The sequence below is a fragment of the Lynx canadensis genome, chromosome B3, assembly GCF_007474595.2.
Source record: "Lynx canadensis isolate LIC74 chromosome B3, mLynCan4.pri.v2, whole genome shotgun sequence".
Taxonomy (NCBI): domain Eukaryota; kingdom Metazoa; phylum Chordata; class Mammalia; order Carnivora; family Felidae; genus Lynx; species Lynx canadensis.
The window spans coordinates 20,513,739-20,540,073 of record NC_044308.2 but is presented as its reverse complement, the minus strand read 5'-3'; the positions used below and the strand labels follow the sequence as shown (position 1 = coordinate 20,540,073).

The 26,335-nt window shown below is 45.5% G+C and overlaps 1 protein-coding gene across 1 annotated transcript in view; it reads right to left on the bottom strand.

Moving 5' to 3' along the window:
* FAM189A1 (family with sequence similarity 189 member A1) overlaps positions 1–26,335 on the bottom strand; it is a 287,059-nt gene that overhangs the window by 11,662 nt on the left and 249,062 nt on the right. Inside the window, exons 7-10 of the mRNA XM_032593500.1 lie at positions 19,093–19,200; positions 9,550–9,710; positions 8,799–8,934; positions 300–375 (exon numbers count right to left, since the gene is read on the bottom strand). Of these exons, the coding sequence (XP_032449391.1) occupies positions 300–375; positions 8,799–8,934; positions 9,550–9,710; positions 19,093–19,200 (481 nt within the window). The remainder of the gene's footprint in view (positions 1–299; positions 376–8,798; positions 8,935–9,549; positions 9,711–19,092; positions 19,201–26,335) is intronic.

Below are 26,335 nucleotides of genomic sequence, written 5' to 3'. Positions count from 1 at the left end.
CTTCAAACCCATATCCCTCAAGTCGAGGAGAAAGGCGCTGGAGTCGAGGGGGCAAATCCCGCCAGAGAAAGCATGAGATCCCCCAGGTGTACTGACTTACTACTGCTGCCAGTAAGGGAGGAACTGTGGAGAACTAATATGGTACTAAACAGCAGAAGCTGTAGCAAATTCTATCCCCTTAAAGAGTAAGAAATGGTGGGAAGGCAGTTGCAGGAAGGGGGAGAGAAGGAAGTAGGAGGGAAGGAAACATGCTTTGAGAAGTATAAGCTTATTTCAAATGATCAAAAGGGTAAGATTACCTTGTGTACTGAAGCCAGCAGTGGCATCTGGGTCCCCGGGGCTGGGCTCAGTCGCCGGCTGATCTACACTCGTGAGCTACAGCAAGAAACGGGTCATCAGGTAGTTTGAAGGGCGCAGCACAACAGACTCCAGAAATCAAGGCTGACTTCAGAGCTCATCTTCTAGAAAGAAGTACTAAGTGACATGGACTTACACGTCTGCCATTCTCCCCTAAATTTATGGAGTCAGGCTGTGAGGATGCCAAGGCCAGGGGGTTGCTGCCAAGGCCAAAGCCTGTTTCTCTTTCTGAAATCAGAGTGCCAAGCAGTCCCCAAGAGCCTACCAGGGCCAGTCACCAGCCACCCTCAGCCCACTCACCTTCCACTTCTAGGGAGCATTCTTTGGGACAGAAAGAGGCCACATAGGATCCTCCAGAGTCACTGCAGGAGGTAGGAGAGCCCCTGGCCTCACTTCTAACCCCTTCCTCCCAACAACTCTTTTCCCCGATTCCACACCAGGAAGAATCAAGCCACAGGGGGACAGTCAAGAGACCTGTAATGCTCTGGGCCAGCACGGCTTGGCACATTTAGTAGACAGTTTTGGCCTCGGTGAGCTCTCACACTCCCCCATAGCGTGTACTTGCCCCATTTCCCTCCTGCCTTCTGCAGATGGAATCAAGAGGTTACTCAGAAGGCTTTCCTCCCTGTCCAAGCTTGGGTTCAAGGTCCAGATCCACTCAGGCCATGTGCCGGGTTGAGCGCAGGCCCCGTGGCCCTGGGCATACTGTCCTGTCCTGTTGTGTTGAGTGGCTGTGAAGCTTGCATCATGTTGGAAGTTATCATGCTCTTGCAGATTTCTTCTAAAATAGATCATTCAGCCCAGAGAGGCCATCGGGAGGACAAGCAGGGAAGACCAGGCCTCCTTGGCTGGATGAGGGTAGGGCACATCTGCCCTCTTGCCCTGTCTTCACTTGCCCATCTTCTGCTCACACACTCGGTTCCCACTGTGACCACATCTGTTCCACCTCTACTGTAGGGCACAATGGTCCCACATGGGCCATGTGTCTGGGTGTCACAAATACCACATACATGTGCCCCTGTGCTATCTCAGAAAATGATTTCTGAATCCTTGTATTATTTCAGAATTGCTTTGGGGACTTGCTTGCAAATAATGAGCTCAGGGGGAGGCCTGGGAAGTTCAGGGGGTCCCCTGCAGCTTTGTCCCATTCCAGCTCAGGTAATTACATCTCTGCCTCCCTTGTCTCCTGCTACTTCAATCAGACAGCTGATCACCTTCGGCTCTTTCAACCAGGCTGCAGGCCTCTCACGAACACAAAACAGGTGAACCGTGCCCCCGGGGGCAGGGAATGTGCGACAGGGTTTGGGGGGGCAAGAACCGCACTTGCGGGGAAGAACCAGAGCTGCCTAAATGTCCTCTTTGATCCCACCCATGTGTAATACTGCATGCACTATTTTCCTTCCTCAGCACAATCCCGTTCTGCTGGGGAGGGAATCGGGGGAGGGAGACTCACACGGCCACCAACACTCACCTTCCTTTTCACTGAAATCACTCTATGCCTACAACCAATGTTGGAAATCTCGGTTGAGAATATTCTGCGAAATCACACAAAAAGGAACAATATCCTCAAGGTGCGTTTCCTTCCATACTCCTCCTGACCCTTAACATTTTTTTTTTTTAATTTTTCAGGGATGGGTGGCAACTTGGAGGCCTGATGCCTGAAGAAAAGCTTCTGGTAATAAAGAAATATAAATAAAACAAGAGGAATAAAATGCGCCGTGGGACAAGGTCAGGAGGAAATTGGATTCATTTCATATTTCATAGAAGCATCACTGGCTTCCCTCTGGCTCCCGGTCAAATCTGGTTTTGAGAGGAGACAGCTCCTGGCAGTGTATCTATCACATCTGGTAAGCAGGGTGTCAAGGGTTTAATTTGAATTTGGCCTTCCCTCATGGCCAACGCCACCTTGCCACACGAAAGCTGTGGAGGAAATAGCTGTGAGGTTCACACGGCATTTTCGATTAAATATAAGGGCGGCGGAAAAGGGTGGAGAAGAAACATACTTGTGGCACAGAATTTAAAGTGAAACTCTAGTTTAGCAATAAAAGTTTATAACACAGCTCTTGCAGGAGAGGGCCACTGAGAGGAGATGCTGTGTGTATGGCCTCACATGGGACACTCAGAGGCTGCATTTCTTTGTTCCCAGACACGTTATATTGACCAGTTGTGATTAAAAAGTCAGTTGGCATTTATGCAAATAAGCCGCATCTCCTCATGTCCCTTTGTTTTGGGAAGCTCTGTGGCTAAGACACACCACGTGAAAACTCTCCCCTATTTCTGGTAGCAAATTCCCCACTCCTGGGTTGGGTCAACCAGCTAGTATCAGAACTATAAAGAGCTGTTCTTTGGGGGCAATTGGCTGTAATCACAGAAAATGTGAATTAAGATTTTAGCCTAGTGACCCAAGGCAATCTTTGAAGCTACTTTGCTTACAGATTTTGAAGTGCAAAAGTGATTTTGTTTGAAAATATAAATACTGACTTTTAGGACTTGTGGTTGGCTGCGCTTCTCCTGTGTCCATTGCCTCAGCATTTCTAGCCTCGTACCTCAGGCTGCCCTCCTACTCGCCAGACTGCAACCAAATTCAAATTCCCAAGGTGCCGCTGGATCGTGTCAACTCCAAATGTCAAACTCGTCAAAGGCACTGCTATAGTTTGACATGCAGGGTCATGAAATCTGTACCCAAATGATGTCAATGAACCTCCTTCATTACCCTAAGCTCCCTAGCCGGGTCCCAGGCTGTCGCAGCACTGTGTTTGTCTACACTGCACCTTGGAGACCTTTTCCATTGTTCACATGCCAATCCCACTCTACCTTTTTCCCCTGAAGTCCCAGCAAAGTTCATTGGAGGCCGTCCTGTTACCATGCCAGCCTGTGAGTCCCACAAGGAAGGGATTCTGTTCAGTTCATGGCTCTGTGTTCTATAGAATACAGCACAGTTTTCCATGGTCCTTGGAAATGTAAGCTTGTCATCCACAGGAATAGCACACTGGCAAATTCTCAGTAACTTTCTGGCTATAGAAAGAAATGCACTCCTTCTGATCTTGCCCTCAAGGTACGGTCTTAAGCCATGGGAAAGAGAAGGACATTGCAAACAGAGAACAGAACGTGCCTGTGGCCGATCCAGGAGAGTGAATGGGTCAGAATGAATGTGCTCAGTCAAGGGAGCTTTTCCTTCCCGCATCAAAAAGTTCTCCCAAAGGAGCGGCCTCCTGCCGCCTGTCCAGAGCCCACACAATGCCTGCTTTGCTCCTCTGTCAGTCTGTCTTCCTCTCTTTACCCAAACGAGTACTGATAGACAATTTATGTGCTGTTTGTCCATAAGGGGAAGTAATTAACCTCTGCCTTGCCCTGTGACAAAGGATTGTGCCGTAAAGCGGGGGCAGCTCCTTGCTGTCCTCAGGTGGGGGAACTGCCCCAGGGGAGGGGGGCAGCTGGCTGGCGCAGCCTTCCCTCTGTGGATGGGAACGAGTTTCATTGGCTTCTAGACTCCTAGAGGTGTCTGTGGAATTGAAAAGTGCTGCCAGACCACAGGGTCAAAGAGAATGGGCCCAGCAAGGCACAGGCTTCCCCTTGAGGGGAGCATTGCAGTGGCCCCGTAATCACCAGATGCTGCCCCCCTCCCCGAAGAGCCAGCGCAGAGAAAGGCCATTCAGACACGTACTTCTTGCACACAAAATGTGCAGGCACTTGTAAGCTGGTGGGTTCTGAGCCAATGCAATAGGAGACAGGCCTTCCTTTGCCCTTAAGGATTTTCTCACCAAAATCATGTGAAAGAAATCTCCATTTAGAGAATTCTCAATAGTTTTGGAGAACGGTGTCATATTAGAACCAGTATTATCCTCCCCCATACAAACGGTCTCCAACTTATGATGGTTTGACTTAGGATTTTTTGGCTTTACGATGGTACAGAAATGATACACGCTCAGTTAGAAAGAAATTGTACTTTGAGTTTTGACTTTGGATTTTTTTCCCCAGGATAGTGATATGCAGTATGGTACTCTCTCATGATGCTGGGCAGAGGTGGGTGGCCACAGCTCCCAGGCAGCCACTCGACTGGGTAAACAACGGACACCCTCACAAAACCATTCTGCACCCACAAAACCATTCTGTTCTTTGCTTTCAGTACAGTGTTCCATAAATTACACGAGATAGTCAACACTTTATTATAACATAGGCTTTGTGGGGTGCCTGGTTGGCTCAGTCAGTTAAGCATCCAACTCTTGGTTTTGGCTCAAGTCATGATCTCATAGTTCATGGGTTCAAGCCCCATGTTGGGCTCTGTGCTAACAGTGCAGATTCTCTCTCTGGGATTCTCTCTCTCCCTCTCTCTGTGCCCCCTCCTTGCTCTCTCTAAATAAATAAATAAATAAATAAATAAATAAATAAATGAATAAATATTTTTAAAAATATAGGCTTTGTATTAGATGGTTTTGCTCCACTGCAGGCTAATGGAAGTGTTGTGAGCACACTTAAGTTGGGCTGGGCTCAGCTACGATGTTCGGTAGGTTAGGGGTATTAAGGATATTTTCAAAGCACATGGGTTTCTTGGATTGAAAATCCCACTGTAAGTCAAGGAAGATCTGTATTCTATACGCTTCAGAAAAAAGAGTAAATCAGCGATAAAACACTGCTCAATAGCCTTCTGGTATGTCAGTATGGTGTGCATCGAATGTCACACCCAAATGCAGAGGCCACTTTCCAGCATCCAGGGTCCCTGACAGGCTTGGAGGTGGGCATTCCACACTCATCATGAGGAGTGTTGTTGGGGGTGGGTGTTCCCTGTCATCAGGATTGAGAAGCAAAGGGCTCTGAGAAGTCCTGCTGCTCTCTACAGGGCAGTGTGCACAGTCACTCACCCTTCTGTGGCATTTTCTCTTCTAGAAATGGGAGTAACCATTCACAAATGGGAGGACAGATGGGCAGGCCGAAGTTCGGCCCCAGGACGGAGCTCAAATTCTGTGATGGCAACTGGCAGCAGCTGGGGGGTGGTGGCAGAGTTCCTCCTTCTCCCCAAGGCAGCCATGGAGAATCACACACCTCTGTGGGCTTGCTGGGGTTTCCAGGCCCATCTGCTGCCCTGCCTGGTGCCCCTGCTGGTTACAGGGCAGAGCAGACCATCTGAGGCTGGCTCAGCATCCCCCTTCCGCCTTTGAGGGACTTCCCTCCCCAACCTCGGCTCAGGTGCTCCCACTGTCTGGACCCTTCCATGTCCCTTTGGTAACATCCTCATGCCCTATGCCCACAGTCTCCCTAACTATCTCCTATCTTCTCTCCTCTTTGCCAAGCATCTCACAAGAGTGATCCACTCCCGTTCCCAAAGCATGTCCCTAGAAGAACACAGCAGCAGGAGCTGGAACTTAGGTAGGAATGCAGATTCTTTTTTTTTTTAAGTTTATTTATTTATTTTGAGAGAGGGAGAGAGTGAGAGCAGGGGAGAAGCAGAGAGAGAGAGACAGAGAGAGAGACAGAGACAGAGACAGACAGAGAGAGAGAGACAGAGACAGAGACAGAGACAGAGAATCCCAACCAGGCTCTGTGTTATCAGCACACAGCCCAACATGGGGCTTGAGCTCACAACCCTGAGATCCTGACCTGAGCTGAAATCAAGAGTCAGACACTGAACCGACTGAGCCACCCAGAAACCCCCGGAATGCAAATTCTTGGCAGGTTCCCCTTCCCCAACTATGGACTCAGAAACTCTGGGGTGGGCTCAGCCATCTGTATTTGATTGACAAGCCTGGGATGCCCACTGGAATCCAAAAACCATGGGGACAGACCACTGCTACACCTCCCCACGTCCCATCCCTGCCTCTAGCCAATGCTGGCACCTGCCCCACTGCCCCATTGCAGCTGCTCCTGCCACAGTCACCAGTAATCTCTGGATGGTGAGCCAGCGGGGGACCAGGGTCAGCCCTTCACAGTCTCTGGGCAGCACTTGGCCCCTCTCTCCCTTCCTGAACCATGTGTCTGTGAGTCCAGGCCGTCTTTCTACTCTGCAGCCTGTGCTGGGGGAGCCTCTTTCTCTAGCACCCCAAAGTATTATTATTCCATAGAGCTCTCCCCACTTGGTTCCCTGACTTGGTGACCACCTCTGTGGCTAACTCTGATCTCTCCAAGGCTCCAAGCCATAGACCCTATCATCTCGTATACACTTGCTTGGATGTCCTGATGGCCTCAGAATCCAACCAGCCTCACTGAGGTCACCCTCCACCCATGTTGCACTCATTTCAGACTCATCCTGAGTGGCTTTGTGTTTTGAGGATACGCATGCTGCGTGGTCCCTCCTTGTGAGCCTAGCCACCTGCCACCCCACTCAGCCTGAGCCTTCAGCTCACAGAGGCTCCCCGGGTCCTCCAAAAATGGATTGGATGCCCCTTTTCAGCACCCTCCAGCAGTGCACGGGGGCTCCCCTCAGAGTACTTCTGACTCTCTTCACAGGACACAGTTGCCATTGATAACATTGATTTGAATTATTTTTATCATCAAGAAGAAAAGAAATCATTTTGGAAAGATAGAATTCTCCACTCAGAATTTTAAAAAATTCAAGAGGATTTCAATCATTGTAAGTTTAGAAATGAGATTTCAGTCACACTTTGCCCCCTCACTAATGAATCCCCTCCCCTCCGCCTCTGCACCCGGACCTCAGGCGGTTCCTACACATCTGTGGACAGAAAAAAGGCCAAGAGTCCTTGGCCGAGTCCCTGTTTGCTGTCTGCAGCCTGGTGAGCTGGGCCAGGACATTTCAGGGCGAGAGTAGGCAGAGACGGGAGACTCAGAGGCTCAGCTGGCCAGGCTGTCACCTCTGCAAGGGTGGGCTGGGGATGGGCTGAGCAGACCTGCGCAAGCGACCCTCGCAGAGAATCCTTCTTGCAAAAACCATGTAGCCAAGGTCCCACTGGGCACAGAGGTGGACAGGTCTTACCTTCCCTTTCTGTCCCACAACACCCAGCCTGCAGAATGTGGTCTCCCCTGTGGGTGCAATTATCTCCGGAAGCTTGTGGAGGCTGAGTCTGAACAGCCATTTTAGGTTTGCACCCCCAGAGGTCCCTGAGGGCCAGAAGCTCCCCAGGGGGTGGCCCAGAAGAGAACAGGCACTGCCTCCTGGCCTTCTCACCATGTGGGCTCCAGATCTCAAAGGGGCTGTGAGGACACAGAAGGTCTGGGCCAGGTCTGAGGCTGGCACCACTTCCTGGCAGGTGACTTGGGATGCCAGGGGAGAAGCCCAAAGGTGCGTGCATCCGGACGGGCCCAGGACTGTGTCTTGGTGCCCTGTGGTTGCTCCTGGTCATGGTTTTGCCCACTCTCCTCTGCCTGGGGCTCGGGGCCCAGAACAGGCTGCAGCCCCCATTCTTGGCAGGATTTCTCAGCTCCCCTGCATGTGCCCGTTCTCTGCTGGACTGCTGTGCTCCCCATGTGCACCCCTAAACCTGTGGCCTCCCCACAGCCTGTCCCACACACGGGTGCTGTGTGACCTTCTGAGTGTTCACATCTCTCCTCCCTGGCTAGGGGCCTTGGATATTCAGGAGCGACACATGTGATGATAACCATGATGAGGATGATGCCATTGAAAAGAGCAACTGGCTTTTGCAAATCAGAGCCCACTCTATGTCAAACACTGTGCTGGGTCCATTACAAACATCCCGTTCCACCCCATGTGCTTGGTACTGTTATGATCTCCATTTTACAGATGAAGAAACTGAGGCTCCACCAACACATCCCCAGTGTGTGCCTGTTGTGGGTCAGACACCCGGAGGTTGTGGGAACACCTGGCTTGCCCAGCTCAGAGAAAGCCAGCTACTCCTACCTGCGGCTCTGGCACTTCCCTGGCCTGTAGCTGCCAGGCCTTAGACAGGACCAGGGATCCAGCACTGCTTTCTCACCTCCCAGGAGACAGTGACAGACGCATGCAGCTGGAACAGGCCAGAGTCCCCTGGGTTCTCGGTTCACGGCCTGAGCTCTGTCCCTGCTCATGCGTTTGAATCTGTACCAGCTCCTTCGGCACTGTGTCCCCAGACACACTAGCTCACATGCATCTGACAAGAGCCAAGGGGGCAGTGCACAAATATTGGGGTGGCATCTCCAGGCCTGGGGTGGGGCCTCTGTAGGTTCTACTCCCTGAGGCTGTTGCCTGCTCTTCACGAGCGTTGATAAGACCACAGGTTTGCTCTAAGGCTTAGAGAGAAATACAAATGCAAGAAGCAGGGGCACCTGGGTGGCTCGGTCAGTTGAGTGTCTGACCTCGGCTTGTGGTTCATGAGTTTGAGCCCCACATCGGGCCCGCTGCTGTCAGTGCCAGAACCCGCTTCAGATCCTCTATCCCCCTCTCTCTGCCCCTCCTCGACTTGTGCCCTCTTAAAAATAAATAGAACATTAGAAAACCAAATGCAAGGAGCAGGCCTTAGTACAGGAAACTGGCTTGTCTGGGGCCTGGGCCTCACCTGGCTGGTGGCAGTCGGGCCCACCACAGCCTCGTAGGGTGGGGGGAGCTCGGCGGGGTACAGCAGGCCGGGGCTGTTGATGGCAACATCATACAAAGTGCTGAATGGAGAGGGAGCAAAGTCCAAGTGGAGGCCCCTGAAAAGACAGAACCATTGCACTGTCACTCCTGGGGGAAGGAGTCTGGATGGCTGACATTTCTCTCAAGGCAATCAGCACGTCACTTGTCAGGGTTTCCCCCGGTCAATTACTCATCGTGCTTGTGAAATAAAAGTCTAATTTGCTAGGCAGTTTTAACTCTTGTGTTTTCTTTCTTTCTTTCTTTTTTTTTTTTTTTTCTGGAAAGATATCGCCATTTTCAATAAACTCTACTACGGCCCTGTCCATTAAAATGAAAATAATCACAGAGCCGATTAAATCTTTAATTACATTTTACATGTTATGTTAATGGCCACTACTCAATAGCAGTTTTGCGTTTCATGAGAACATAATAGAGCCGCTCACGTCGGGCTAGGTTCTCTTTTGTTGCACAGCAGCGATACCCAGTAGACATGTTCTATCTAAGCCAGGGTTCGAGCTCTTTCCCTGCTCGCGCTCTGCCCTCTAATCAAACATGCTTTCGTATGGTTGCTCTCCTTGGCTCAACTGCCCCACTGAAAATGAGTGTGGCTCCTGCCAGTCCCACCTCCCAGACTGCCTCCTATCTTCCTGGTGTCAATACAAGTCACCACCACCATCTCCGGAAAGACCCACCTGTGGGCCTCGGCTGTGGGAGTACAGGTGTACTCTGGAGGGTAATAAGGTGGAGGTGGGAGAGGGGGGATGAACTCATCGAAGTCCAGGGTCTGGTGGAGAACGGTGCCATGGGGGGTCACGCAGGCAGGGCTGGCAGAATGCGCCCTTTGTGGAAGGAACTGGAAAACAGAGAGATTCACAGTTATTTGGGACATCTTGTGTGGCTTGTGTCTAATTAAGCTAATTACACATAAGCTTTAATGATCTGTTTGGAACTTATGTAATTTAAACCGTCGGGCTGTGACGGCGAAACACACACTTTAAAATGATGGCTCCGTGAGGAACGCCTCGCCTCCAAAGCTTCATTAGGCTTTGTTTCTTACACTGCTATGCAGAATGCCTCTGTTCTAAGGAAAAACACAGTCTGGGAAGTCTTTTTTTTTTTTAACGTTTATTTATTTTTGAGAGAGAGAGAGAGAGGGAAAGAGAATGTGAGCAGGGGAGGGGCAGAAAGAGAGGGAGACACAGAATCCGAAGCAGTCTCTAGGCTCTGAGTTGTCAGCACAAAGCCCAATGCAGGGCTGGAACCCAGGAACCTCAAGACTATGACCTCAGCTGAAGTCAGATGCTCAACCAACTGAGCCACCCAGATGCCCCCAGGGAAGTCTTTTTGTTTTGTTTTGTTTTTTGTTTTTCTCTTACATATGTTTGTTTATTTATTTTAAGAGAGAGGAAGAGAGAGAATCCCAAGCAGGCTCTGTGTTTTCAGTGCAGAGACTGACACGGGGCTCAAACCTACACACTGAGATTATGGCCTGAGCTAAAATTAAGAATCAGACACTTAACTGACTGAGCCACCCTGGCACCTCCAATCTAGGAAGTCTTTATTTCTATCCCCACCACTAACTCTTTCTCTTCAGATTATACTAACTAAAACCTGTAGTCAAAAATGGTGCCTAAGGTCCACGATTTAAGACAGTACTTCCCGAAGTTCATTCATGAGAAAACACCAAAATCTCAAGATGTTCTTCTTCACCCCCTCCCAAATTCCTGCAGCAAAAAAAAAAAAAAAAAAAAAAAAAAAAAAAAAAAAACCCAAGTACTGGGAAATGCCACATATTGTACTCCCTTCTTGGAGCCCTATAATGTATATTACAGTGTTAAAGGCCCTGAGAAGGTCTGCACCAGTGCGCCCCCCCCCCACTTTAAAAGTTTATTTATTTATTTTGAGAGAGACAGAGACAGTGCAAGTGCAGGGAGGGCCAGAAAAAGAGGGAGAGAGAGAGAATCCCAAGCATGCTCTGTGCCATCAGTGCAGAGCCTGACATGGGGCTTGAACTCATGAAACTGTGAGATCATGACCTGAGCCAAAACCAAGAGTTGGACACTTAACTGACTGAGCCACACAGGCACCCCCAAATCATTAGTGGAACATTTCTCAAATATTTCATTATGGATCCCTTTGGACACAGAGTATTGATGAGTGTTTTGCAGTCCTAGGGAATTCATAAACTTTGTAAAAACACTGCTTTGAGGGAAAATAATCCTTGATGAACTCCAGAACATTCTGTGAGGCAACCTTAAAACTGAGATGCTGCTTGAGCAAACTGAGGTAAAATCTCTTAAGCAAAAAGAATTCTGCCTCTGCCTAGCTTTCCATTTATTCCCCTGGGAAGCAATGGCCAATAACTTCCCACCCTCTGGTCACTGCTCCCAAGAGGTTACCTGTGGCATGGAGATGCCTGGGCCATTGCTGCAGTGCCAGTCAACACCTCACTGTGAGCTCCTGTAGGGCCAACAAGACTCTGTGTTATGTGAATGCTAGGCTCTGGGACCTCCCACTGCATGGGGGGTGAGGGACACGTGAGACAGTCAAGTGTACACGGCCAAGCAAGGACAGTTCCACTAGTCAGTGTGCTCTCCAAGCACTGTGTGGAGACCTGGAGTCTACAAAGGGTTAATGAAGATGACATTTGAATGGGTCTGCAGATTGGTAGGATGTCAACAGGTGGGCCTGCAAGAAGGTAACAGATGAGCTAGTGAAAGATGTGTTTAAGAAAAGCAAATTTATATAAGGCTCTAGAAATTAATTCTTAATTCTTGGGGCACTGGGGAGCCAGTGATGGTGCTAGAGCTAGGGAACAGTGCTATTAAAGCTGTGTGGTAGGAAGTGCCTTCTGGCAGCCGTGGGTAGGGTGGTCTGGACTTGAAAAAAAGGCTGGGATGATAGGACATTTTTGCCCAAGTGTGGGTCAAGTCACAATTTTGAATATGGTCAAATTCCATGAAACTAGCCTGCTCCAGACTAAAACATGCAACATCACAGACTGAAATTGTCTCGTGTGGGTTTTCTTAACACACAGAGCACGTTCCTTGCCTTTCCAAGGGGTCTGAGCCGTGGCTTTAATTGTCTGAAATAGAGATGAGTCATTGGCTATGAGCAGGTCGAATGTGTGTCTGTCATCCTCCACCTTGGACAGCTGTCAGCCCCGATGCTTATAGCACAAAGCTGAGCAGTTAGGATAAGGCCAAATGTCCTTGAGGTCTAATTGAGACATACTCTGATTTGGTGTGTATCAGAAATTAGAAAAATCAATAAAACAATGAAGCAGGAAATGCAAAAGCCAAAATGCTTTCCTGCTGAAGGTACAATCCCCCCCCAGGAATGAGGACAAGGAGCATTTTCAATGAGAGGCAAGGCACCCCAGATGACCCTATTAGGAGGTTTAAATGCTGCCATACACCCAAAGGCTTTTTAAAGGTTAAACAACAGGTTTAACCACTTCTGCTCTAAACTCTACGTTGCCTTTCCAGTAGTGTGTTGGCTCCACCTTTATGGAACCAACTCAGACTGAGTCCATTGCAAACTGAGATTGTTCCCCTAGGTTTCTCAGCCTCCCCAAGGGGAGGCTGCAAGTGACACTTGACATATTCCCCCTGCCCCAACCAGTATCCGTTTAATGAGGCAGGGGCTGTCTCCAAGGCCAAGGTCACCTGCTCTGAACTCTGCTCTGAGATGCTGGGGCTAGACCTCTGCAAACCATATTTCCCAGACTCCCTTGCCAGCTGGCTAACTGTTGGGTTCTGCCAACAGGGGGTGCTAGAGGGGGGGGAGTCTGGAAGAAGGGAACTACATTATCCTGCTCCTTCCCCACTCCTACCCTTGTGTTCCTCTAGCCCAAGGGGTTCACACACCTGATGGGAGTTTCATTATTGCCCAGCCTTCATCATCCACAAAAGAGGAGTGTGTATTTTAGACCCTGTTGGAGGGAAGTCTCTTCTCATACGTCTGCTCTGGAGAGGGGATCCCAACTTAGGCATGTGCTGTCCTTACATGTGCCTGGGAACCAGGGTGGAGGGCTGGGCTTCCCGAGGCCCACTTAGCGGAGACCCTAAAATTTGGCTCCATGAGAACAGCGCATAGTCTGTTGTCTGAGATGAAGGGTGAAGAGGTCGGCAGGCCTCAGGTGATCCTGCTTGACCACTGAGGGCCCACAAGACTATAAGCATATTACTGACCCCTTTGAGTTTCGGTCTCCTTTCCTCACCCCAACTGGCCTGACAGGGTCACACTGGGAAACACCATTTCTAGGTCACAGACCCAGACGGTAGTGTTGTGGGGCTTAAACAAGACCACATCACAAATATTAGCTCTTCAGTCCCTATGCCTCTATCTCTGGCCACGGGGGGAGGGGGAGAAGTAAGGAATGGAGGGCAGGACAGGCCTGCAGGGGTCTGGAGACAAGGGGCTGGAATTTCCACAAACTCCTCTGAGTTCTGAGCAGACTCGTCTCCTCCAGGCCCCAGGACAAGCCTGCCAGCCTCCTTTTACACCCTCCCCAGGCTCCTGACCAGCAGCTGCCTCTCTAGTTTGCTGGGAACAGCACACTTTCCCAGTTTCCCTGCCACATTCTGGCTCCTGAATGGGTCACACACACCTTTGAGACTTCCCTCAGGGACTAAGAAATACAGAGGAATAGGCCTCTTCCTCTACCCTTCCTGACACTTGGTACAAATACTCTAGTATTGCTATGGTAGAAGTTTTCTTAATCCACCTCTCCTGGCCAACCGATCTGAGCTGGGGTTTCCCTCCATGCTCCAGACCCTGGAGTGACGCCTGCCCGAGGCACCTTGCTGCTCTCCAGTCCTGCCACCATGCCAGGTGTACCATGTGTGTTTCCTGCCTACCCAGGACACAAGGGCGCATTCCCGAACAGCTAAAGGCCAGTTTTAGTTACTACTGTAATTCATAATGAAATATGAATGCAGGCAGGAAAACTCGCTCATTCTACGAGAACCAAGTTGAACGCTTTGGAAAGACTTGACAAAGGAGAGCAGCTGAGCAGAAACCACTGCCAAAATGGGAACTGGCAAGGCAGCTAGCTGTAAGGGAGGGAGAGGAGTCAGAAGATATTCAGGGGAGTTCGTGCATCTCATTTTGCCTGGCTCATGCCAATTTCAAGGATCTGGAAATTACAGATAGTGATATTTTTATGAAGTTTATACAGGATATGCAACTTGGGGGCACCTGGGCAGCTCACTTGGTTGAGTGTCCTACTTCAGCTCAAGTCATGATCTTGCAGTTCGTGAGTTTGAGGCCCACATCAGGCTTGCTGCTGTCAGCCTGTCAACATAGAGCCCGCTTTGGATCCTCTGTCCCCCTCTCTCTGCCCCTTCCCCACTCACGTTCTCTCAAAGATAAATCAATATTAAGAAAAAAAAAAAAGAAGTGCAACTCAGTACAGCAATAATTGAACCATAATTGAACAGAAGATCTTGAACAATAATTGAACCATAATTGAACAGAAGATCTTGGCCCCAAATCAAAACCCTGATGGATAAATGCTCATCTGCATATTTAAAGTAAAAATAAAATGTTTGTAGCTTGTATGTATCACTTTTAGGATTGTCTGCTGTAACTAGATTTTAAGATTAACCAGACACCCTTTGGTCCTAGTCCCCTAGTCCTATATAAGTAGCACCTACTACCTAGAGACGTTTCTGGTAAACCCAAACCTCAAGGAAGGCCACTGTGGGTCCAAAGAGGGCCAGCCTCCGTGGGGTGCTGAACCAGCAGTGGAGTGAGCCAGAGAGGTGAAGATACTGGTGAACTTGAGCGATTCTGGGGCTTCCAGGAGGTGGTGTCCCAACCGTCCCTGGCTGCGACACCCCTTGCTAGCTCTGTGGGCAACGATGCTCTGTCTGTACTTTCTGGAGGTGTTCTGCTTTACAGGGCACATGACTAGTGTTGAGAACATAAATGACAATAATAAAAGATGAAGTTCACAGGCAAGTTCCTAATGGAGATGCATGCAATAGCAGATGATGTCTCTTGGGCTAAAGTGGCTGGCAATAAAGTACGTGGGGAGGAAAAGAGCTGAATGGAAAAATGGAAAAATGAGATTATGCTCAAGAAATAAAACTAAAAATGTGAGATTAGAGACACTTTGGAGGTAAAAGCTTTCTCCATAAAACCATATCTATAAACTGAATTTTATACTCAGATCGCCTTTTGCCACTAGTTCCAAACATATTAGAGTACTTCAGCTTTCTAAATTCTGACGCTAGGCATCTCATGTATACATGCATTCATTATATGAGTTCCCCAAATGGTTATTTATCCCAAAATGCTGATCCCCAGAAATAAGAAAGGAACTGCGGGTTCCTTCCATGCCAGGCTAAGGCTCTTGCTGTGAGTCTCAGTCTGTTGTCTAGAGCACCCCGTGGTCTTCTTTGTTGTATAAACTACACCTATGAGAATTAACTCACTTCCCATTTTTGTGCTTTTGGAGCAGGGCTGGAGCTTAAAGGTACTTGTGAAACAATGTGTGTGCAGATGCTTCCTAGATTTTTAAAATTCTGTATCTCAACCTCTTATAATTATCTCACCCACACCAAAAATTAAGAGCAGTATATCCAGGGACCCCCCTTTTTTTTTCTGAATCTTCCCAAAGAACTCCATACTTTTTTGTAAAATAAACAATTCTCTTTTTTGCACTCATATTTCATCGGCTTATATAGCACTAGAACATGCACTTAACAATCCAAATACCACTGACATAGACTGGTTTGGGGACAGATACAACTGTCCCTTGGAAAGCTTGTGACCCAACTACTGGGAGCAGAGAAGGCACCTGGGTGAACCACAGAGGCTGCTGGTGAACAAATGTGTTGTGGGGAGCAGGCAGTGCATCATCGGTGGGATGGAGACCATGGCTACCCGGCCAGTGGGGTCAGCACAGGTGGGCTAAGGGAGCTATGACTATATGTGCTTACTGAAGCACCATCTGCACAGGCATAAACAAAACCACAACACAGAGTACTAACCACTATATGATCACAGTGACATAAACAAAACCAAAATCAAAAATAAGAAAGGGGCGCCATGGAGCACCTGGGTGGCTCAGTCGGTTAAGTGTCCAACTTCAGCTCCTGTCATGATCTCACAGTTTGTGAGTTTGAGCCCTGCATTGGACTCTGTGCTGACAGCTCAGAGCCTGTAGCCTGCTTCGGATTCTGTGTCTTCCTCTCTCTGCCCCTCCTCCGCTTGTGCTCTGTCCCTCTCTTTTTCCCTCTCAAAAATAAATAAACATTAATAAAAAAATTTTTTTGAAAAGAAAAGGGCGCTTGGGTGGCTCAGTCAGTTAAGCATCTGACTTAGGCTCAGTTCATGATCTCATAGTTCTATCCCCACTTTGGGTGAGCATGAGCCCTGCTTCTCTCTCTCTCTCCCTCTCTCTCTTTTTCCCTCTCTCTGCCCCTTGCTCACTCATGCCCTCTCTCAAAAAAAGAAAGAAAGAACTCAAGCATTCATGGATCGAATAGATAAATAGCCAACTGACTGACGTTACATCCATATTATGGATCAATGTAGACAGGAATACATTTCTGTGTAGATTAACCTAGAGGGATGTCCATGAGAGTTTCAGGCTATTAAAATCACACTGCAGAGTGATAATGAATGGTATGATCCTATTTGGCTAAAAGGAAGAAATAATGGAAGGAAGAAGAGAGGGAAGGATGGAGGGAAGAAGGGAAGGAGGAACAAGGAAAATAGATTATATATATGTTAATATAAACACTAAGAAGTCAATAAAGAAATGGAAGGATTTAATGCAAAGTTTCCTCAAGAGAATAAGATGGGAGAAGGTAGATTATTAACTATGCCTTTATCTATCTCTATGTTTTACTTGTTTCAGTGATCATACATTACTTTTTTAATTAAACAGTCTAATGAAATGAAGTAAGAAAATTAAAGTCAATTGCAATGGAGTAGAGCTGGAGAAAAAGGAGAAGACTTTTCTAAAAAAGTAAAAAGAGCCTGAGGCATTTTCATGAATAAATAGTACCAGGTTCCATCCTGCAGGGCGTACCCATGAGCCCCTGGGCTTCCCACTTCTCCTTTCTCACGGGTGCAGCCTGTGTGGCCAGCTTCACCCAGCTTCTGACCCATGTGGTAAAAGCCCACCTCCTTCACATGGCCACCAGGGTTTTTCAAAGTCCACACACATGCATTATGTGATTCCTCTGTCAGCAGACCCAAGAGGAAGCAGAACATGAACAGTCTTACATAGAGCAGAGGAAACTGGGACCAATAGGCAGGGATGTGCCCAAGATCATGCACTGGTTCCACAATGCACCATGGTCATATACCACCTGTCCCCCTTGAGCCTTGTCTGGTCCCATAGCCCATAGACACAAAGGGAAAAGGACTCACCTGCAGGAATTTAACTGATTTCTACTTCTAAGCCAGGGGTAAGAAGCAAACTTACCCGCAAACACTCAGCTATGAAACAACCAGAGGTTGTGATGGTGGCTGTGGTAATTGTAAAAACACCTTATTTCCCTTTGGTGTTTTACAGTTGGCAAAGTACATCAAGGGCCATGGCATTCATAGTCGGTGGCTGAGATAGCCCAGTAACTAATATTCTGCCCACATTTATGGATCAACTAGGTCATGTTTCTTGAATGTTCACCAGGTATACCATTAGGTTCATTTGAGTTGAGGAAATTGAGGCTCTGGCGGGTTCAGTGACATGTCCGGAGTCCCCTGCCTCATATGCAGAAGAGGTGGGACTCCGACCCAGTCATGGCTGTCGTCAGGCCCAGGATTCCAGGCCCGCTCAGGTTCCCTGTGGCAGAATGATAGAATGACCCTGCTCTTGATGTTACAGTTGTATATCTATCACAGCTTCCATAGGCCTGATGCTTGTTTAGTTGGTGGGTTTCATTCTAACACTTCAAACCAGGAAATGCAAACGTTTACATTTATAGCTCTTTGGTTCTGTTAGTTTGGTCAAATTGGTGTGATATTTACAGATCAATAGTAAAATATGCAGAGGTGAGTAGAACCCCATGGTACTTAACCTTTCCTTTACACAACATGCCAGAGAAAATCACCAACATGAGGCCTCGGTGAGCAGGGCCAAAAGTTCATCACTGCTGAATAACTGCTTAATTAGATACCTTTCGGAGAACTGCCACTTCTCAGAAAGGTCAGCCCTGGCTGTGACAGCTGTGTAGATATACACTGGGACAAAGAGGCGGATGTTGCATATGATTAGAACCAATGAATTTTTAACATCTTGGTAATGATGCTCTCTGGCCCTGTATCTTGATGAACTGATGTATTGCCATGGGGTGGATAAGAAAGAGCAAATAAAACAGCCTTCTACAAGAATAACTTGCTTTTCTTTTCGTGAGATGCATAAAACACTGAGGGGGAGGCAGATGGATCTTGAAGAAGCAACACAAGAGACAGAGACACAGAGACAGACAGATGCACGCACACACAGATGATTCCTACCCTGAGCACTAGAGAACAATATCTTCCCATTAGTTTCTCTATATCGTACTGACTTTAGTGGTGACACAGCAAACAGTGGGCTGTGTTTCATTTACACTGAATAATAAAGAGCCTTCATTATTTATTAAGCATGTACTTATAAACGTGTATTAATATGTGTATGACCCTTGCTCCTGTTCTTATCTCTGTCCCTTGGGAGCAGCAGTTCTTCAACTGTAAGACCCTGGCCAGGGTGGTCATGAGGGCCAGCCAGTGACCTGCCAGTAGATTATGAGCTCAGGGTTAATTAGGAAGTCTAAAAAGCACAGATGAGCAGTTTTTCAATTTGAAAAGAACTCATCTTCTAAAACCTCCCTTTATTAAAAGAGAATATTAAAGCTTGAAGAAGCCACCTCGCTCTGGAGGTGCTGGGCCCAGAGGATGTCTAGGGCTACAGGATTGTCACTAAAATTATTCAGGGGACACAGTAGAGGCCGTCTAGAGGGGCATGAGGGTGGCTGGACTCTGTTAACATGCAGCTCTGTTAACATGCATTCAATGCCTAAAATAAATATGTTAGTGGCACCAAATGTACAGGTTCTCTGTCTTCCAGAGGGCAGCATGAGGTGGCCTCCATGGACCCTCAGGGCCTATCATCCTTGGGGTTTCTGGTTGGAAGCTAGAAGTGTCCACTCTATGTTGGTTTCAAACTGGCTGGAGGAGAAGGGTCAGGCTAGCCATCTTGAGTGTGCTTGGGAAGGAAGGGGGCCACTCACCATCTGCAGGACATCAGAAGAGACCATCTGCATGCAGCACATGGCTGTGGCCAACGCACACACGATGGTGGAGAGGACATTGAGGGCACACACGCTGAAGAGGAGATCCTGTGAGAGAGAAAAAGGCAGAAGAAAGTCAGTCTCATCCTGACAACCCAGAAGGCAGATCCTTAGCATTTCCATCAAGGTCCAGAAAAAGTGTGGCCAATTGTTACCCACTTCATGGAGGTTTTGTTTTGTAGCTTTTTGTTTGCTTCATAATCAAAACTGGACTTTAATAGAGACACATCTGTTTATTCTTCTACAATGCTGATCGAATTATTAGATACTAAATGATATATTTCACAATTTTGATCATGATTAGGCAGTCACTGTCTAAGAAAATCTTGGAATCACCAGCATTTAAGTGGGTGGGCAATCTTTATTAATTATAAAATGTATCTCAAAATTTTTAAGTATTTAATAAAATGCCAAGCTTTCTTTCTTTCTTTCTTTCTTCCTTTCTTCCTTTCTTCCTTTTTACCGTTTATTCATTTTTGAGAGACAGAGAGAGGCAGAGCACGAAGAGGGGAGGGGCAGAGAGGGAAAGACACAGAATCTGAAGCAGGCTCCAGGGTCTGAGCTGCCAGCACAGAACCCTACGTGGGGCTCGAACTCATGAAACATGAGATCATAATCTGAGCCGAAGTCGGACACTTAACTGAGGAAGCCACCCAGGCACCCCTAAAATGCCAAGTTTTTAAATTAAGCTTTTTACCTTGGGGTAATGGTAGAATCACATGCAGGTACATAAGAAATAATACAAAGAAATCCTGCATACTCTTAACTCAGTTTCCCCCATGGTAGCATCTTACAAAACTATAGTGAAATATCATAGCCCGGATTGATGTGGATGCAGTCAAGAACATTTCCATCATCACAAGGCTCCCTGCCCCATGTTGCCCTTTCATTGACCAACATACCTCCTTCCCCCTGTTCCAGCTCAAGCCTTGTCAGCCATTAATCTGGTCTCAATTTTTATAATTTTGTCCTTTCAAGAACCATATACAAGTGGCATCATATAGCATGTAACCTTACTTTTTTCACTCAGCATAATCCCCTGAAGATTCATCCACGCTGTTGCACGTATCGTAGTTCATTCCTTTTTACTGTTGAGCAGTATTCCATGGCTTGGATGTACCCAGTTTGCTCAATCAGGCACCAGATGAGAAATATCTGGGTTGTTTTCAGTTTGTTGGGTTATACAAATAAAGTTGCCATTAACATTTGCGTACAGGTCTTTGTGTGACCATAGGTTTTTATTTCTCTGGGAAAAATGTCCAAGAGTACAGTTGTTGAGTCACACGGTAATTGAATGTTTAGTTTTATGAGAAACTGCCAAATTGTTTTCCACAGTGGATGAACCATTTTACGTTCCTACCAGCAGTGTATGAATGATCCAGCTTCTCTGTTTCCTTGTCCACACTTGGTATCACCATTTTTATTTTAGCCATTCTGATAGGGAGTGTAGTGATATACCAATATGGTTTTAATTTGTATTTCCTTGATGGCTAATGCTGCTAAACATCTTCATGTGTGCTCAGTTTTTTAAGTTTATTTATTTTGAGAGAGAGAGAGAGAGAGAGAGAGAGAGAACGAACATGGGAGGGGCAGAGAGATAGAGGGAGAAAGAATCCCACACGGGCTCTGCACTGTCAGCTCAGAACCCATGTGGGGTACAAACTCATGAACCGTGAGATCATGACCTAAGTGAAAACAAGAGTCAGACGCTTAACCAGCTGAGCCACCCAGGCAACCCTATGTGTGCTCATTGGATATCTATGCACTCTTAGGTAAAGTGTCTGTTCATACCTTTTGCCCATTCCCCAACTGCACTGGATGCATTTTTATTGAGTTTTGAGAGTTCTTTTTGCCTTTAAGATCCTGCTCTTTTGTCAGATATGTGGTTTGCAAACATTTTTTCCCAGTCCATAGTTTGTCTTTTAATCCTCTTCACACAAGTTTTCACTGAACACAAGTTTTGTAAGTTTCATGTTCACAAGATCCAGCTTACCAATTTTACTTTATGGATCATGATTTTGGTGTCAAGTTTAAGAACTTCTGTCTAATCCAAGATTGTGAAGATTTCTGGGTTTTCTATCCTGTTCCATTGATATATATGTATGTTTTTGTGCCAGTACCATAATGTTTTGATGACTGTAGCTTTGTAACACAGCTTGAAGTCTGAAATTGTGATGCCCCAGCTTTGCTTTGCTTTGTCAAGATTGCTTTGGCTATTCAGGGTCTTTTGTCCTTCAATGCAAAATTTAGGATTGTTTTTTAAATGCTGGTGGCATTTCGATAGGGATTGCACTGAATGTGTAGATTGCTTTGGGTGGTATAGACATTTTAACAGTATCTGTTATTCCAATCTATAAGCATGGAATGTTTTTCCATTTCTTTGTGTCCTCTTCACTTTCTTTCATAAGTGTCCTATAGTTTTCAGAGTATAGATCTTTTACCTCTTTGGTTAGGTTTATTCCTAGGTATCTTAGGGTTTTTGGTATAATTGTAAAATGGGATTGATTCCTTGATTTCTTTTTCTGATGCTTCATTATTGGTGTATAGAAATGCAACAGATTTCTGTACCTTGATTTTATATCCTGTGAGTTTGCTGAATTCATGTATTAGTTCTAGCAAATTTTTTGGTGGAGTCTTTCAGGTTTTCTACATAGAGTATCATGTCACCTTTGAATAGTGAAATTTTGACTTTTTCCTTCCCAGTTTGGATGTCTTTTATTTCTTTTTGTTGTCTGATTGCTGAGGCTAAGACTTCCAGTACTATGTTAAATAGTAATGGTGAGAGTGGACATCCCTGTCTTGTTCCTGACCATTGAGTAAAAGCTCTCATTTTTTTCCCAATTGGGTATATTAGTTGTGGATCTTTCATATATGGCCTTTCTGATGTTGGGGTTCATTCCATCTATCCCTACTTAAGAATTTTTATCAAGAAAGGATGCTGTATTTTGTCAAATGCTTTTTCTGCATCTATTGAGAGAATCATGTGGTTCTTAGCCTTTCTTTTATCAATGTGGTATATCACATTGATTGATTTGTGAGTATTGAACCATCAATGAAGCCCAGGAATAAATACCACTTGTGGTGACTAATTATTTTAATACTGATGAATTAAATTTGCTGGTACCTTGTTGAGAATTTTTGCATCCATGTTCAGGGATACTGGCCTATAATTCTGCTTCTTAGTGGGGTCTTTTTCTGGTTTTGGAGTCAATGTAATCGTGGCCTCCTAGAAGAAATTTGGGAGTTTTCCTTCCATTTTTTTTTGGGGGGGAGGACAGTGTGAGAAGAACAGGTATTAATTCTTCTTTAAATGTCTTGTAGAATTCCCCTGGGAAGCCATCTGGCGACTTTTGTTTGTTGGGAAATTTTTGATTGCTTATTCAATTTCTTTTCTGGTTATGGGTCTATTCAAACTTTCTATTTCTTCCTGTGTCAATTTTGGTAGTTTGTATGTTTCTAGGAATTTGTCTATTTCTTCCAGCTTGTGCAGTTTATTGGCATATATTTTTTCATAATCTCTTATAATTTTTGGTATTTCTGTGGTGTTAGTTGTGATCTCTCCTCTCTGATTAATGACTTTATTTATTTGAGTTCTTTCTCTTTTCTTTCTGACAAGTCTGGCTAGGGGTTTATCAATTAATTTTATTAATCTTTTCAAGGAATCAGCTCTTGGTTTCATTGATCTGTTCTGTTTTTGTTTGTTTCTCTTTCGTTTATTTCTGCTCTAGCTTTTATTAGTTCCCTTCTGCTAGATTTAGGTTTTTATACTGCTCCTTTTCTAGCTCCTTTAGGTGTAAAGTTAGGTTGTGTATTTGAGACTATTCTTGCTTCTTGATACAGGCCTGTATTGCAATATACTTCTCTCTTGGACTGCCTTTGCTGCATCCAAAGGGCTTGGACTTTTATGTTTTAATTTTCCTTTGCTTCCATATATTTTCTAATCTCTTCTTTAATTTCCAGGTTAACCCATTCATTGTGTAGTAGGATGTTTTTAACCTTCCATGTATTTGTGGGATTTCCAAATTTTTTCTTGTGGTTGATTTCAAGTTTCATAGTGTTGTGGTCTGCAAATATGCATGGTCTCCATCATTTTGTACTTGCTGAGGACTGATTTATAACCCAATACGTGATCTATTCCAAAGAATGTTCCATGTGCACTTGAAAAGAATGTGTATTCTGCTGCTTTAGGATGGCATGTTCTGAATATAACTGGTAAGTCCAACTGGTCCAGTGTGTCATTCAAAGCCATTGTTTCCTTGTTGATTTTCTGCTTAGATGATATGTCCATTGTTGTAAGGGGGGTATTAAGGTCTCCTACTATTATCTATTATCAATTATCTATTATTATCAATGAGTTTATGTTTGTTATTAATTGATTTATATACTTGGGTGCTCTCAAGGTGGGGGCATAAATATTTACAATTGTTAGATCTTCTTGATGGACAGACCCCTTAACTGTGGTATAATGCTCTTCTTCGTCTCTTGTTACAGATTTTGGTTTAAAATCCAGTTTTCCGGATATAAGTATGACTACTCTGGCTTTTTTTTTTTTACATCTATTAGAATGATAGATGGTTCTCCAACCCTTCACTTTCAATCTGCAGGTATCATTAGGTCTTTATAAAATAAGTCTCTTGTAGGCAGCATATAAATGTGTCTTGTTTTTATTTTTATACATTCTGATACCCTATGTCTTTTGATTGGAGCATTTAGCCCATTTACATTCAGGGTGATTATTGATAGATATGAATTTAGTGCCATTGTGTTACCTCTAAAGTAAGTGTTTCTGGTGATGTTCTGTATTCCTTTCTAGTCTTTGTTGGTTTTGTTCCCCTTTTCCCCAAAGAGTTCCCTTTAATATTTCTTGCAGGGCTGGCTTAGTGGTTACAAACTCTCTAGTTTTTGATTCTCTGGGGAACTCTTCATCTCTCCTTCTATTCTGAGTGACAGGCTTGCTGGATAAAGCATTCTTGGCTGCATATTTCATATTTTCCCATTCAGCACATTGAATATATCATGCCACTCCCTTCTGGCCTGCCAGGTTTCTGTGGACAGATCTGCTGTGAATCTGATCTGTCTTCCCTTGTAGTTTAAGGACTTTTTCCCCTTGCTGCTTTGAGGATTCTTTCCTTGTCTGTGTATTTCGTGAATTTGACTATGATATGTCTTGGTGATGGCCAGCTTTTATTGAATTTATTGGGAGTTCTCTTGCTCCCATGTGCTTCTTGGATTTTCACATCTGTTTCCCTCCTCAGATTAGGGAAGTTTTCAGCTATAATTTGCTGAAATAAACCTTCTGCCCCTCTTTTTCTCTCTTCATCTTCTGAGACTCCTATGATATGAATGTTATTATGCCTTAAGGAGTAACTGAGTTCCCTAAGTCTACATTCATGATATAATACCTTTATTTTCCTCCTCTTTTCAGCTTCATTATTTTCTATAATTTTATCTTCTATATCACTGATTTGTTCCTCTGATTCGTCCATCCTCCTTGTCTTGGCATCATTCAGGCTTGCATCTTGGTTAGTGCATTTTTAAACCATGCTGCCTGCTCCCAGGTTTCTGCCCTCCTTCCCCACCAGAGCACTGCTAAGCCAACCAGGCACAACCCCAGCAGCAGCGTGGATCTCTAAAACTTTAGTCTGTTGCATATAAAGACTTGAAGTATTCAGCACCTCTCCTTTTCCCATCAATGGTTTTTGGGAAGGGTTTTCTTGTGCAGTACCCTCTGCATTTTCACTCTTTTTTCACTCTTTCTCTCTCACTCTTCTCACAATGATCAGGGTTTCCTCCCCTCCACAGCACCCACAGTTCTTTTCTCCTTCAAATCAACTTCCACAGTTCTTACCTTCCATGAGGTGGTCATTTTTCTACTTGTAGATGTTCAGCCTTGTTTTCTCAGTCCTCAGATCAATTCCTTGGGTGTTAAGAATTATTTGATATTTATCTAGCTGTGTTTGAGGGATGAGGCAAGCTTAGGGTCACCTTACTCCTCCACCATCTTAACCACTCTCCCCTGGATTACTGTTATGGTAATTTTGGGGTAAATATCCAGTAATGTGATTACTGGATCATAGGGTAGTTCTACTTTTAATTTTTTGAGGAACCTCCATACTGTTTTCCAGAGTGGCTTCACCACGTTGCAATCCCACCAAAAGTGCAAGAGGGTTCCTTTTTCTCCACATCCTTGCCAACACTTGTCATTTCTTGTGCTTTTGATTTTAGCCATTCTTACAGGCGTGAGGTGATATCTCACTTCAGTTTTGGCTTGAATGAAATGTATTTCTTACATAAGAAGACTCGAAAGTTGAAAATTACTCCTTGATCGTTAGGCTGCAACACAGATGTTGTATTAGCAGGCATGAAAACGACATTACTTTCATTGTGCATCTTCATCAGAGTTGATCTGTCTTTTGAATCTTTGAGGCCAGGCATTGACTTTTCCTCTCTAGCTATAAAAGTCCTAAATGGCATCTTCTTCCTATAGGCAACTGTTTCTTCTCCATTGAAAATCTACTATTGAATGTAGCCACCTTCATCAATGATCTTACCTAGATCTTCTGAATAACTTAGTGCAACTTCTACATCCACACTTGTTGCTTCACCTTGTACTTTTATGCTATAGAGACAGCTTCTTTCCCTAAACCTCATGAAGCAACCTCTTCTAGCTTCAAACTTTCTGTCCGCAGCTTCCTCACCTCTCTCAGTCCTTGTAGAACTGAAGAGAGTGAGGGCCTTGCTCTGGATTAGGCTTTTGCTTAAAGGAATGTGTGGCTGTTTGATCATCTATCCAGCCCACTAAAACTTTCTCCACGTCAGCATTAAGGCTGTTTTTCTTTCTTAACATTCATGTGTTCACTGCAGTAGCACTTCCAATTTCCTTCAAGAACGTTTTCTTTGTATTCACTAATTGGATGACTGGTACCAGAGCTCTAGCTTTTAGCCTATCTCAGCTTTCAACATGCCTTTTTCACTAAGCCTAATCATTTCTAGCCTTTGGTTTAAAGGGAGAGACATTCAACTCTTCCTTTCACTTGAACACTTAGAGGCTGTTGTAGGGTTATTAATTATCCTACTTTCAATATTGCTATGTCTCCAGAAACAGGTAGACCCAAAGAGAGAGAGAGAGAGAGAGAGAGAGAGAGAGAGAGAAAGAGAGAGAGAGAGACAGCACACACCAGAG